We start from the raw sequence: 15,945 nt of genomic DNA, 5'->3' as shown, positions 1-15,945 counted from the left end.
GAGCGGCAGTAGTTGTCAGCCATAATAGTGCCAACAAAAGTGTCATTTCCACAGGGGAAGTTTAGAAGTTAACTGACCGTTACAAGATTTTTAAATAATAATTTTTCAGAAAAGCGCTTTGGTCGCACAAAATTTATGAACTGTTATTATTTTTTTTATCTATTACTGGACCGATATTACTGCTGGTGGACTATCAGTACCCGAAGGAATCATGAGCTCAGAAGTCTGCGCTTCGGTAAAGATATGATATTTATCATAATTTTTATCTAAAATTCTCCGTTTATAAATGAAGAAACTAAGGATCCAATTTCATCACGAAAAAGTGACCTTAGACGAATTTCGCTATTTTTAGGTCCCTTTTGATCATACAACTCCTACCATTTCTATTTATACATCCATGTCTTTAAAATGTTGAAGTTGAAGTCGGACGCTCGAAATTTATGTAAAATTTAAGTATATTTGTAAAAATGCCAAAGTTTAGTTCAACTTAAGATTTTGATTGGTGATTGGCATCTTGTATTAGCTACAAAGAGACATGAAAACGTTGAAACTCGGTAAAAGGATTTTTTTTAATACTGATCATACTGAATAACAAATTTTATACTAGATTTACAACAGCAAAAACAATAAAATAACACTTGCAACAAAAACTGTTATTGAATATTCTTCTGAAATAGCTGAAGATGTGGTTTTTGAGACTGAAATGATTCTGCTTGTTCTTGATCCATCAGCAGATCTAACAAAAAAAAAACATTTAGATCAAATAAGTATACATTTTTTAACTATAGAATAAAAAGGAAAATATACTCTTTCTAATGGATACTTATTATAATTGAAGCTTATTTCGTTGTTAATAGATTTACTTTTTTATGTAGAGCATGTAATGCTTTCCCTTCCGGAGCACCTGAGATCACATCTGGTTGTTGGTGGGGATCGTGTTGCTCAGTCTTTAGTTTAATGTTGTGTTTTGTAGACTGTCACCCGTGTCTTTTCGTCGTTTTTCGTCTGTTGCCATGGCATTGTCATTATGGTTTGAATATTCCTTTGGTATCTTCCACTTTCTATTTTTCTACGTACAATTATACGAACAATAAGAAATGAAGGATTTACGTCATTGAGGCAGCAACCCAACGACAACAGTACAGTTATTTTTTTATAAGCAACTGCAAAATTAATATCTCAGCTTTCAAAAGACCCTTTACAATAAATATATCCTTAAAAATGTAAGCTTTAAATAGGCCTCATTTATCAGAGACAATCAGAGATTAAAGATATCAAAGAATCACATATTTAAGAAAAAAACAGTACTCAATTATATCACATAAAAAAACCACGCTGTTATGATTTCAATACTATGTTCATTATATCGTTCATTCGATAATCATTCACTAATACATAATAATACATGTTATGACTGTAAAAGCTGGTTGTCTGTTTTCTCTAATACCTTAGACAACTAAGAAATAAGGAGATGTGGTATGATTGAATCTGGAATTATTCCCGTTACTAAGAGAATACTTTACCACAAGTCATTATTACACTCAACTTTTTCTCAACGGTTGCAAAGCACTTTTTCTAAATTAATTTAGTTTGGAATCAGGATGACACAGTCACAATAGCATAGTAAATAGTATTTTGATGTTCTAATACAATGTCTTAAACTATGACAATTTAAGCATCACCGCACGTCAAACTCTGTACAACAGAAAAGCTGATTGGACACCAGTGACAATTTGTCAAGCCCGAATGAATTCGCGTCCTATTAACGACCTTCACAGAGCTTCCATTAAAACTATTTCACACACAAGTAACTGTATTTTCTAAACAAAGCAAAAATATTAATTCAGTTCATTTGCATTGAACGTGTAATGAAGCCTTGAATCATAACCTTAAAAATGGTTCACTAACGGTTGTCCAGTACGCGTTTAAAAACGGGCTTGTTTCGAACATTTTGAGATGTTTCAGTGATGTACTTGTTTTTGTGTAAAGAATTTTAGAGGTCAATTTGACTTTTAATCAGTTATATTTTCAATTTAATTCAAAGATTGTTGGGTTTTCTTCTTTTTTTAAAATTTATATTATTATTCTCTGATATTTCCAATTATCTTCTGAAATGTTGTTTTGAAGATAAATGATTTAACATATTTATACCAAACATTAAAAATTTTACTCTGCGTTTATAAATACCATTGTAAGTACAACATCTAACAAAAGATAAACATTGCTAGAAGGAAACGAGTCACTCTTTCTCAGGTTGAGATGGAATATGTCCGTTTTTTTATTTTACGAGTTAAACAATAGAAAACCTTACACTCAACCTTTTCTCCGCGGTTACAAATCTCGTTGTCGAAATCAACATTATTTTGAATCAGTAGTCCACCGCTCCGACAATAAAGTACATTTATTTACTCTTTGATGTTGATGTTGATGTTGATACATAGATATAAGAAGATGTGATATGAGTGCCAATGAGACAACACTTCATCCAAGTCACAATTTGTAAAAGTATACATATACAGATAACAACAGTGTCCTAAAACTATGACATTTTATAAATTACATTGTTTCAAGCATCACCGTACGTCAATCTATGTGCGATAGAACAGTTAATTAGATACTAGCGAAGTCCATTTCTAGGACTTCTGATACAAGTGACAATTTGACATGCCTTCATAAAATGATGAATTATCATGCAGCGGCATGTCGACGCACTCTAAATATGCTTATTGTGATATATTGTAATATATATCTTTCTTCGAAAAACAAAATTTCAAATGATTTCGTAAAAATATTATAAACAAGAATGTGTCCATAGTACACAGATGCCCCACTCGCACTATCATTTTCTATGTTCAGTGGACCGTGAAATTGGGGTCAAAACTCTAATTTGGCATTTAAGTTAGAAAGATCATATCATAGGGAACATGTTTCCTAAGTTTCAAGTTGATTGAACTTCAACTTCATCAAAAACTACCTTGACCAAAAACTTTAACCAAAAACTTTAACCTGAAGCGGGACGGACGAACGGACGGACGAACGAACGGACGCACAGACCGAAAAACATAATGCCCATAAATTGGGCATAAACATCAGTTCACTGTGTATGTAAATGAGGCCGTGCGATATTGGACTACGTATTTTCACGTCAGACAAACTTCTTCCTGTCTGTACATAATCGATTTAGTATTTTCAAAAGGGAGTGGAATTCCCATCGATAAATAAAGGGGATAGTAAAAGATGATAAAATTACATAATGCGATCTCGGATGCAATTATCTTTCTCTATATATGATCAAGATATTTAGGATATATGTAAATGGGGCTGTAGACCATCAATACAAATAAAAGAAAAGACTAGTTAATGAATTACACAATTTTCGTTTAAAATGTCATCAAAGTTTCTTTAAAAATCATTATAAATGAAAAAAAAAATAACTGTTTCAATCTTAAATTCTCTATTGTTGAAAATAAAACAACGATTAGAAAAAATAACCGCAAGTACAAAGTAGCTTGCGCTGGAAAAAACACAGTCAAGGAAAAAATTATGTTATGCCCAGAGTTATGAAATTGTTCAAATCTTGAAATTTGATTAATTTAAAAAATTTTGTTCTATGGACGACAAAAACTTTACGAGCAAGCGATATCTTACTTTTTCTTTCTGAAGAACATTTCGATTTGAACGAATTTCTCTATTTTTCAGTAAAACAACCTGATCAAAATACAGACCCATGTCCGTTCTTCTTTTGAATCGAAAGAAAATATGCATGTTTAACTGGCTAAATTGATCAATAATATATATGACCCAAACTGCTCCCATAGCACATGAATTATTCGATATAAAACAAAACGAACAAACGTCAATTTACATGTATCTTATTCCTCAAATAATTATCGACTGGAAAAGAAGGAACATAGTGTATAAATCATTAATCAACAACACAAAATCCCTACGTACAATTTGCACTACCCAAAGGCATCTTTTACTGTCCCCTTTATTTATCGATAGGCATTCCACTCCCTTTTGAAAATATTAAATCGAATAAGTACATGCAGGAAGAAATTTGTCTGACGTGAAAATACGTAGTCCAATATCGCACGGCTTCATTTACATACACAGCGAACTGATTCTTTATAATATTTTTACGAAATCATTTGAAATTTTGTTTTTCGAAGAAAGTCTTAGACCTCTATTACAATATATCACAATAAACATATTTAGAGAACGTCGACAAGCCGCTGCATGATCATTCATCATTTTATGAAGGCATGATGTCAAACTGTCACTTGTACATGTATCAAAAGTCCTAGAAATGGACTTCTGCTAGTATCCAATCAACTGTTCTATCTAATTTGATAAGGTTAACTGACTTTTTTTATGTTTTACGGTGCAAAAGTAATGAGCAAAATAAGAATTGGACATGGTTTTACTATCAAAGGGGTCAAAGTCAAGTTCAGAGCGACCTGACTTTGTATATTACCCACAGCCTTAGAAGGTATGGTTAACCTAAGTTTTACGGTACAAAAGTAATACACCGGATATGAAGCGGGACGGATGGACAGATGGACATGGTGATTCCTATATAAGACCTCCCCCTCTCCAAAACTTTTTTTTTGGGGGGGAGGGGTAATTATAAAGCATGAAGCAAAAAAAATTTGTGAATTTTCAATAAAACTGTTTCCGAGTCATTTATTTTAAGTAATTTTGTCAAACACGTAATGTTTACAGCTAGCATGGTGATTCTAAGATCATCAAATTATGAGACTCCCAAGTTCTTAGTTTGTTAGCAAATAATATACATTTTTGTGAATTCTCTGTAAAAATATTTCTTAGTCATGTGTTCTCAGTTAACTATTCTAAGCCTCAAGTTCATTCACAGTCTAGTGGTTTCACAAACTCTGTAAATTTCATTTTTAAGCTATATTGCATATTTAATGTGTGCAATGATTAATTTATAGAACTAACGGAATTTGTTTTGTTTTGTTTCCTCCTTTCGTAAGTATTATATAAACAACAAACAAATTGATTGAAATGTAGCTTAGTATGTGTCATTTCATTTATTCAACATTGTATATTAAACAACAAGCAACAACAAACCGATCAGCAAGTGAAAACTTGATGACAATTGATCTCCGAAGGAAAAATCAACAGTGAATGTAAAACAATTTCTTTTAGCTGCTGAGCTGATATATAATAGCTCAATTAATATAACTTGGAAAAAAACACTGCCTATTGAATTGCATGTATGTTGATATTGATATTCAATGCACTTATAGAACTGAATGCCATGATGATAGACATATTCTTAATCGCGAATTTCTGGAAACTCCTTGTTTTTCGAATTACATCTGTAGATGAATGTTGAAGCCTCTGACAATAATGATGACACCAGACCGTCTTAAGGGTACATTGCATACACATTCATCTGTTCACCATGCAAACTAAAAAAATAAACTAGGGGAGCAAAAAATTGATTATGAGAGGAAGGGAGGGTGGATTGTAAAAAAGGGCACTTTTTTCTTCTTTTTGTTTGTTTTTTTTTTGGGGGGGGGGGGGCATGATTCTTTTTCTTTTGTCTACGTTTTTGTGTGCATCTGGGCCTAGTATTTTTATTTGTTGGTACCAGACTCAAATGATATAAAAAAAATATTTGTAATACAACTAAATAAAAGTAGAATTTTGTCTGAGGACAATGCTCAAGCTTTGCAATTTTCCGAGTTAAAAAGGGGCATAACTCTAGAAAGGTAAATAACAAACTGCCAAAATTTAAAATGTGTCTGTGTTTTGTGGTTCTTGGCATTGTGTATGAGTTTCATAAAATTTGGATGAGGCAAACTTATTATAAGTTTGAGTGCGGAAACTAAAAAATTGTAATTATCCAAGTTATAAAGGGGCATAACTCTAGAACGATAAGCGACTCACTGTTAGAGTGCGGAAACGAAAATGGGACGGACGGAAGGACGGACAGAAAGACGGACGGTCATGGGTAAAACTTAATGCATCCGGCGGGGGCATACAAATTAGAATGGAATTCTGACAGATTTCCGTAGTTCGACATTTTCATTCGAGTATATATGTGTTACAAACTTGTATTCGACAGGTGGCTTGTTACTTGGGAATTTGAGGCCACGGGTTGTTACCTGGGAATACATTTTAGTCGGGCTATTCACAGACGGAAAGTGGCTGCCGACATTCCAGTGACCAAGTGGAGAACAGAATTGGGAAGATCTAGGCGGTCTTTAAATTTAATTCTAAGATTTTTCATTCATAATCTAATCTCGGGTATTTTGCAGTAATGTTTACTGCATGTACGAGATTAACGTGTTTTCATTGGTTGTTTTTAAATAGATTTGATTATTGACAAATGAGAAATTTAAATGACAAACCGTAAATAATGTACTGTACATTTAAAACACATTTACGATAACGGGACAAACTGTATTCTCATGTGCCTTAATTGTGCCTAAATAATGAATATGCACACACTATGACACAGCACAACGATAATATTTCTTATCATTATTCTCAAATTTAACTAGAAAGAATCAGTTAGCATGTCAATTTTATCTAGTCGGATTATTGCATGCGTAATGCACACACATGGAAGTTTTAGTTTCAATGCCCATGTCTGGGGAATCCCGTAGAGGAAAGCACGGGGGTAACATAAACATACAAAATGACTGAAAGTTCAAAGCATGCATAATCTATAAAAGTCTATCCTAAAAGCATGTACAAACCTAAAAATTTAAAAGATTACAAGATCATAAACAAACGGTAATACTTTAATTTCATGCAATAATGTAAAAAAAAAAACTCACCTTGAAATGAATATTAGGCCTTCTACATTTTCTATGGATAAAACGTGGGAACTGCTGTCTCGTGTAGTTTTGTTTTGATATTCCCTTCCGCGCACGACACATCCGCGAAGTAATGTTTGTGATATATTTTTTCAAAATGGAATTGAATTCATTTGAGTTGTCGGTAAACATTAAGTCCATTTTGATTAAAGCTATAAGCTCATTAAAAAGGTGTAACTCAAATTTAAAAGGATCTTCCAAAAATTAGTATTTAAACATTAGTACTCTATTTTTAGGAGTAGACTACATTTCTTAAGTATCTAACCCGTCTATCTTCCGGTTAAGGCCGATGCTTTTGGAAAGATTTGCCGAATCATATTGCAAACTTCCCAAAAATAATACAATAGAAAGTGAAATGCATACTTGGTTCTTAAAAACGTCTTTGAAAACCCATCAAGCTTTCCTATTTTCCATGTCCTGTTATCTTGACTGTGCTCTACAACAAGCCCTGGGAAAGCTGTATTGGTTTTCAATGTATCTTCAGACATCCTAGAAATAAACATGTTGCATATAATTTGGTACGTGTAAATTAAATATAACGCTACATAACAAAATAGTTTTTGTGGATTACCGCGGGCGGGAGGGACATATATTTTATTTGAAAATATAGTTAAGTGTGGAACACCTGGGAAAATTAGTATAAAATGAATCTACTTACCGAACTCTACAAAATTTGACGCATCTGTATTTACAAAACATTCGATTCATATTATACGGAAATTCAGCTCCGTCATATGCTATGGAGTCGGTTTGAATTTGTGTCCAAAAATATTTTAAACAAAAGTTGGGTCATCTTCATCTCCGCTGGAGTTGTAACTTATTTCATTATTTCTTTTGGATATATTTGGAAATATTTTTGCATAACAAGCCCACAGAAAGTGTACAACCAAAATCCGATGCGAGGGAATATTGATATTCGTGTTTTCGAGTAACCTATCATATTTTGATAGTTAGAAGCACAAAGAAAAGGTTCAACTAGAATCAGATGCGAGGGAATACCGATATGTGTGCTGTTTTCGAGTAACGTATCATATTTTTATAGTCTCTATATATAGCATATACTTCCTGATCTTCATTTGCTCTTTTCTTTTTCAATTTAATTTTTAATAGCAAAACAAGAATTCGGTTTACTCGAAACTCAATTGGTGAATTGTTGACATTTATATTTCACTTTGCTGTCTAAAAATGATTTGTACATGAACGACAATATAGACATAAAGGAATCCGGGTACATTCGTCCTGATTCACGTTCGCCTTGATTCGTATTTTATTTTGTTGTTATTGTTATGTAGTATAATGATATCACACATTATTTGAATAAAGTATGTATTGCTTTTTAAAGTGTGTTTGAAATTTCTATAATTTCGATTGCATGCTAAAAAATATTGATTCTCACTAATTAAATAGCATAAAACAATTTTAACAATTCAATTATGAATAAGTTAGCCGTTTTGTATCAAACCACAAACACCCGAGATTATGATAATCCGGTCCCTTATGTACTTGATTTATAATCATGTTGTGAGACTATTATTTGCAAATGCAAAAGAGCTAAACATGCTGAAATTTATTTGGTTCTGATTAAGGTTTATTTGATTCCAGTAAAAAGTAAATTAACAAAAAATACCGAACTTCAAAGAAAATTCAAAACGGAAAGTCCCATATTAATTGGCAAAATCAAAAGCTCAAACAGATCAAACGAATGGAAAACAACTGACATATTCCTGAATTGGTACAGGCATTTCCTTATGTAGAAAATTGTGGATCAAACTTGGTTTTATAGCTAGCTAAACCTCTCACTTGTATGACAGTCGCATAAAATTCCATTATATTGACAACAATGTGTGAACAAAACAAAAAGACATAAAAGGTACAAATGTCAAAAATAGGGGTACAGCAATCAACATTTTTTTTATAATCTTAAACCCTATTAAAAATAACAAATATGCCAACAGAGAAAAACAAAATGGCCTATAGACTAAGCACATAAGCAAAAATGAAAGACAAGAATATAAAAAATGACCATAGCACAATAACACAATGTCGGGATGTATAAGTACCGAGCCACGCCAAAAGGATATTACAAAAAATGGACTAAACAGTAAAAATTAATAATTTACAAAGAATTTACAATTTAAAAGAACACTATAACATGTAATTAAGAGTACATAGAATCTATCCTTATTGCAAATTATTTGAAAACAACAACAAAATTTACAAACTTTGCACCAGGTAGTGGTAATCTGTATTTAATCCCGATATTATCTAGGTGCTCTAATTCTCTGTAACCAAGACGATTAGCAAAATTTGTCCAATCTTTATTTAGTTCCATCATTCTATCCTTTTTCTTCGAAATGTTTTCCCATTTTGCTTTATGCCATGCACGTTCTGCAACTGCAAGCATCCTTGGAAAATATCTGTCATGAAGTTGATCTTTAGTTCGGGATGTCTCTGACCATACGAGTCCCATCATACCTAAATGAAATTCAGATAGAAGATACAATGAAAAACTAAATTAGAAAACAGTCTCATCACGCCCACGCCTCAACTTCTTTCTACGAGGATGCCAATAATTATAAGCAGCCAATATCAATATCCAATTAACACGGACAAAATAAGTATTGTTCCAATCCGACGAATTTTGCACAAATGTCATAGTCTATAGAACAGTTCTGCTGATACCTTTATAACAGTTTATGCTAGAAGCGGTATTGCCCTACACGTTTTTAGACAGTTCTACCCGAGAACAGTTTTGGACAGTTCTAACATAAAACAGATTTAAACTGTTCTAACCTAGTACATATTCTGACAGTTCTGCCCTAAAGCTGATTATGACAGCTCTAACATAGAACTGATTATGACAGTTCTACCTAAAACAGATCTTGATAGTGTTATCTCTAGAACAGTTTTGGACATCCTTATCTTTAATATAGTTATTCATTTATCATAGACATGTGGGTCATTTTAAAAAAAATGTCGAATTTTCAGTACACCTATGCTAAAAAATTTATTTCTAAAGGAAAATGCAGTTGTAAGTATTTATATGAAAGTATGTAGAATTTCTGAGTTAGAACATTAATAATGAACCCGATTTAGATTTATTTTGATAAGATTAAAATATATCTAAGTCCGATTTTTGCGTAATTTATGTGAGTACAGTGTCAGGGTAACACTTTTCAAATGATTTTTTTCCTATTTTCTGATTGCCTTGTATTTGCAAAAGGGACTTTTTAAGAATGTAAATAATAACTCTAATGAAAAATCGCAGATTCTCTATTATTCTATGTAACATTTTTTCTACAAACTAAATCCAATCAGCGTACATGAAGTTCATGTCCATCCTGTGACCGCTACTTAAATCAACCATTAAATTGTTCTCCCTATGAATATTGAAATAATCCGTGTTGATTTCAAAAGCGCCAAAGCAACCTAAACATTTAACACAGCACGTTTCTTGCGTAACAGTGCAGAGTAAAATAAAATCAAGACAGTTAGTGAAAAAATTTAGTGGGTACCTTTTTGTCATGTCTATGCTGTTACCAACATATTTATTAATTACACCAATATTATACTTGTAAAAAGTTCAATAACGTGTTGGAAACCAAAATCACAACAGAAAAACATTATCACTTCATCAAAGGAAGCAGTTTATTCACAACAGCATTCATAAATGAAGAAATTTGTCTATCCAGTTACTTTGGTTACAATGGTTACAGTAACAGGATAGACAATATTTGACAGAAACGACCTTAAATAGTTTAAAACTGCAAATAGTTGTACACTTAATGAAATGTTTCGTTGTTTGAACTCATATAAAGGTTATAACGTCTTAATCTTCGCAATTTAGCATTTACATGCAATACTGCTATCGGTAACAGTATAGACAAAAAGGGTTACAGGATAGAACTTGATACGGTGATATATCATTATCGTACGTCCCTGTTACCAATAAAATAAAGACAAAAGTAAACCAAAATGCGAGGGAATTACTTGATGTTGGGTTTTATTATCAGAAAGAGAAAAAATGCTGAACATTATGAATATCTATCTTAGTCTTGCATTACTGGTTGTTATTTTTATAACATTTGAAAACCATTTTTAGAGGCATTTTTCAGTACAACATGGAAAATTGACAAATAATCTGTCATTTCACAGAATGAAAATATATAGAAGTTTTTAATCTTGAAAACCATCTTATTGGCTATGAAAAAGTAGCTTAAAATTTTATCGAAACCTTTTCTAAATAACCCGAAATGTCTTTTGAACATGGTAACAGGAGAGACAAAATATTGCACCACCTATCAAAACATGTTTCAATATATAATTGTATGACATTATCAAGATTGCATCTTTTTATATGTTGTTCCATAAGTACTGTATGTTTTGATTTGCGTATGAAGAGGGTTGATTGAATTAGTAACTTTAAATCAATTTTGATATTTCAAAATTCCACATTTTTTTGAAAATGACCCATATAATATATTTGTATTTTATGTCAATGATTTCATTAATCTTATTAATTTTATTTATTTTCTAATTTCATTTATTTATTCATTTATATATTTATTTATGTATTTTATTTCTTTCCTTAAATTTATTAATCTATTTAATGTTTTTAATCTTATCTATATTTCATTTCAAACAAAATAATGTGGGATATTGTTCTTACCTTTTTTGTGGCTAATTTTTTAGTAGTGTTCATTTTTTCAATGTTTATTATTTTTTTAAAGTTTTTTTTAAGCTTTACTAACAATTACACAATGAAACTAAACCACATATGTACTATTACATAAGAACATAAGATTTTATAATGTCAGGTAAACTCTGGTATAGTAACTGCGTAATCTAAATATTAACGGTTTATTCCCGATTGTCCCACTTTTTAAAATTTTAGAGTTCTGATTGTCCCACATGAAAAGTTCTGATTGTACCACATTATTTTACGAAGTAAAATGTTCTTAAATAAACAAAATAACTGTTGTTTATATTGCTAAATAAACAAGAATTAATTATAACATGTTCAAACTATTATTTAATTTCAATTTTGTAAATGTATAAAATATTATGATTTTTTTTTAAATCATCAGATTAATGAAATTTTGATTAAATAATATAACATTTCCGAGTTATAAAATATTTTTTGCAATCATATGATGTGTTGTGTTGTTGTGTTGTTGTGTTGTTGTGTTTATGTTATGTATAATGTGTTCTTTATTGTTGTACTTATGTATTATGTGTGCTTTATTGTTGTACTCATGTATTGTGTGTGCTTTATTGTTGTACCTTCAGCAGTATGTGTGCCGGAAACAGCATACCGATGTCTCGCTTTTTGACTCCGTCAAGGCGAGACAATAAAACTGTACCTTGTATGTGCAAAATAAAATATGTTGATATTATTATTTGTTCATGTTGATTTCATATTTTATATGTTACATTGATTAGTTACCTGTAATTACCTGCTACACACTATAAAAACAAATTAATTACTATAACAACAATTCCCGATTGTCCCACATTTAAACTTCCCAATTATCCCACAAACATATTCCCCATTGTCCCACAAAAATTCATTACTTTTTTACCTGTAATTTCAAAAAGTGGGACAATCGGGAAGACACCATATTAACGTGTAGTAAACAGTTTCTCGACCTGTTTAAAGAGAAGATATTACTGTTATTTTTTAGAATAATTACGAAAATAATAGAAGCATTTTTCATTATTGCTTAAGCACTATTATATATATAAACAAATAAACATATGTTTGATTAAAAATTAATAATTAACACGGAGAACTAACAGAACTAAAACATACATTCAAGACTGCAATTATTTTTACTATTTAATCATAAATGTTTCTAAAATATGACAAACAAGGAAAATCCAGTTAACCATGCCTGCTCTTATTTACGTCATTTAGAAGTGTTCTACCCTAGATCAGATTTGGAGAGTTCTAACCTAGAACTGATTCTGACATTTCTACCCTAGAACTGTTATAAGGAAGACCTGATAAGAATATAGATTATTCTTTAAGTCATAAACAGAGGTTAGAACTAATCCCAACTGTATCTTACTCTCATTATATGTGACCATGGAAGAATTTATTGTCAATATAATACTTTTACAATGTGACGATTTAGCTAAGTACGGTTCCACTCAAATCTTAAATCTGTTGACATCAAAATTTCTATGCTCATTTCTCTCATTTAATGTGATAATATGTAAATATTTGGTTTTTAATTCCAAGTATTGTTCCTACTTGCCTTATATTTACAGCCCCTCTGGCCATGTTATTACTGGGGATCTAAACATAATTCAACATGATCATCTTCGAAAGGTGATATCTCATGGTCCTATGTTCAGAGAACCCCAACACATCAATTGGAACCATAACTTCAAAATAATTATGGATTCCATTGAGGACTACGCCAGAGCATGGGCTAAACGAGAAGAAGTTGAACTGGACACTTTGTCAGAAATGGGTAAAAACAATCAAGTCTCTGATAAAACGTCGAATTCGTAAGTTGAAAAACTGTGTGAATGATCGACCTAAGTTCGTTTTTCAGAGACAAAAAAGCTGTGAAATGTCTATTATCTCTTCACGATAAATATGTTGTTGTTCTTCCTGCGGACAAAGCTTCAAATAATATTGTCTTTGTATGTAAATCGTACTAGTATGAGTGTCTTGTAAAAGAATTAGGAATAAATGAGCGCTCAGGTAATCCCACATACAAACGGACTTATCATTTGACAAGGATGAGATTTTGGCTAATCATAAGTCCTTCATGGCTTCAATGAACATTACATTGAACAGCAAATCTGAGGACTTATCTTGTTTGTATTGGATACCTAAGCCTCACAAAATTCCGTACAAACAACATACCCGGCTCATCTGCATGTTCTTTGTAGGAATTGTCCATTAGATTTACAAAAAATCTGTCCGTAGTGAAAGAAGGTCTTCGGAAATACTGTGAAACTGTTTACTCGCGAAGTGGTATTAACCATATGTGGATTCTAAAAAACTAAGAACTTCTGGATAATTTTAAATCTCGATTTTTCTCTGAAATTAATTCTATCAGAACTTTTGATTTTTCAACCCTTTATACCACCATTCCCCATGTGAAATTGAAAAATCGTCTAAAAGAAATAATCCACAATGCTTTTCAATATAAAAATTCGAAAGGGATTCCTCGGAACCCTGTGTCTCGCCTACCATCGCTGCAGTCAGTGTAAAAGTGTAATGTTTACTTAAAAAGTGAGTACATTTATCAGTTAAATACAGAATTACAAGAAAAATTCAAACTTTCTCTTTAGATGCTATTTCTTGGTCTTGAAGATAAGCTTCTGTCAAGTGTCATAACAATCTATGAAGGTTAACAAACTTATCATGTCAAAAAAATTTAATCCCAGACTGTAAATGTTAACTGTAAAAAAACTAAGTCCATCTATCAGAAAAATACGGAAAATGAAAATACATTTTCAAACGTTTGCTTGAGACATTATCTCTTAATCATAAAAAAGTTTCATAAAATTCTAAGAAGGTTTGACAAAGTATTTGATGTGTATCAAACTTTAACCCCAGACTGTATCTACTTGTTAAATGTAAAAAAAAAAACTAAGTCCATTTATCAGTAAAATACGGAAAAATGAAATACATTTTCAAAATTTTGCTGTGGCTACTGTATTTTGGTCATTAACAAACTTCTATCCAAATTTTTACAAATTCCATGAAGGTTTGACAAAGTTATTGATGACTGAAAAAAATTTAACCTCAGACTGAATCTGAAAGTTAAGTGTGAAAAAAACTAAGTCCATTTATAAGTAAAATACAGAATAATGAAAATAAATATTTTTAAAATCTTGCTCTAGATACTGTCTTTTGGTCATAAACAAGCTTCTGTCCAAATTTCATTAAAGTCCATGAAGGTTTGGCAAAGTTATTGATGACTGAAAAACTTTAACCTCAGACTGAATATGAATTTTAACTGTAAAAAAAACTATGTCCATTTATCAGTAAAATACCGAATTAATGAAAATAAACATTTTCAAAATTTTGCTCTGGATACTGTCTTTTGGTCATTAACAAGCTTTTGTCAAAATTTCTTAAAATTCCATGAAGGTTCAACAAAGTTATTGATGTCTAAAAAAAAACTTTAACCACAGACTGAACCTAAATGTTGACGCCGACGACGGAATCTAGGATCGCTATGTCTCGCTTTCGCGACATAAATGTCGCAGGCTCGACAAAAATGGTAGTATTCGCTTTAAATTTATTACTTTGGGATGCCATACGGCATATTTTGTTAATAGTGAACAAAAAGGTAAAACATGCTACACAGAGGAATAAGTGAACAGTTTGCTGGAGTTATTGACAACATATTTGTTGAACTTGGAGGTAGATTTTCAGCAAATTGTCGGCATTCCTATGGGAACGAACTGTGCGCCTCTCCTTGCCGACCTCTTCTTATTTTCACATGAGTCGGAGTTCCTTCAGACACTTTGTCAGAAGATCAAAGAAGCCAGATCATTTAACTTCACATTCAGATATATTTTGATGATGTTCTTTCCATTAACAATCCAAACTTTTCTGATTGGGTTCCATTAATATATCACCCAGAATTAGAAATTAAAGAAACAACAGACACGGCTTTTCCGCCTCATGTTTTAGACTTATACCTCGAATTTGACATAGGCGGTCATCTCAGTACCAGAATCTATGACAAACGAGACGATTTTAATTTTGTTATTATCAATACACCAGTTTCACATTTAACTGCGCATGTCTAATCTAATTAGCCAAACTATGAAATCACGCGATAATTTCCGAGGGTTTATCAACTGGGGGCTAACGGTTATAAGCAGTGACCATGCAGACTTGGGGAAAAAAATCATCTGATTAAATGTTTGCGTTTACATATCAAAATATAAAAATTATATTGACGAGACAACTTTATTAACAATGACACATTTAAAGATTTTAAAACGGACTACTGCTGTGTTATTGGTTGCGGTAATATACGATCTGATATGCCGCCTGGCTTTAATTGTACCTTTAATTGTCACAAATTCACGCTGAGGTCGTTCACTTAACGGG

General features: G+C 31.7%; 1 protein-coding gene across 1 annotated transcript in view; it reads right to left on the bottom strand.

Moving 5' to 3' along the window:
* Positions 1-550: 550 nt before the first annotated feature.
* The window catches only part of LOC127728954 (uncharacterized), a 64,698-nt gene continuing 49,303 nt past the window's right edge, over positions 551-15,945 (bottom strand). The window contains exons 14-16 of the mRNA XM_052236533.1: positions 9,077-9,329; positions 7,218-7,343; positions 551-736 (exon numbers count right to left, since the gene is read on the bottom strand). Coding sequence (XP_052092493.1) covers positions 610-736; positions 7,218-7,343; positions 9,077-9,329 — 506 coding nt within the window. The 3' untranslated portion in view covers positions 551-609. The remainder of the gene's footprint in view (positions 737-7,217; positions 7,344-9,076; positions 9,330-15,945) is intronic.

The sequence above is a fragment of the Mytilus californianus genome, unplaced genomic scaffold (assembly GCF_021869535.1).
Source record: "Mytilus californianus isolate M0D057914Y unplaced genomic scaffold, xbMytCali1.0.p SCAF_2, whole genome shotgun sequence".
NCBI classification, from domain to species: Eukaryota; Metazoa; Mollusca; class Bivalvia; order Mytilida; family Mytilidae; genus Mytilus; species Mytilus californianus.
Note: the sequence above shows the minus strand (reverse complement) of the source record. Positions and strands in the feature narration are given on the sequence as shown.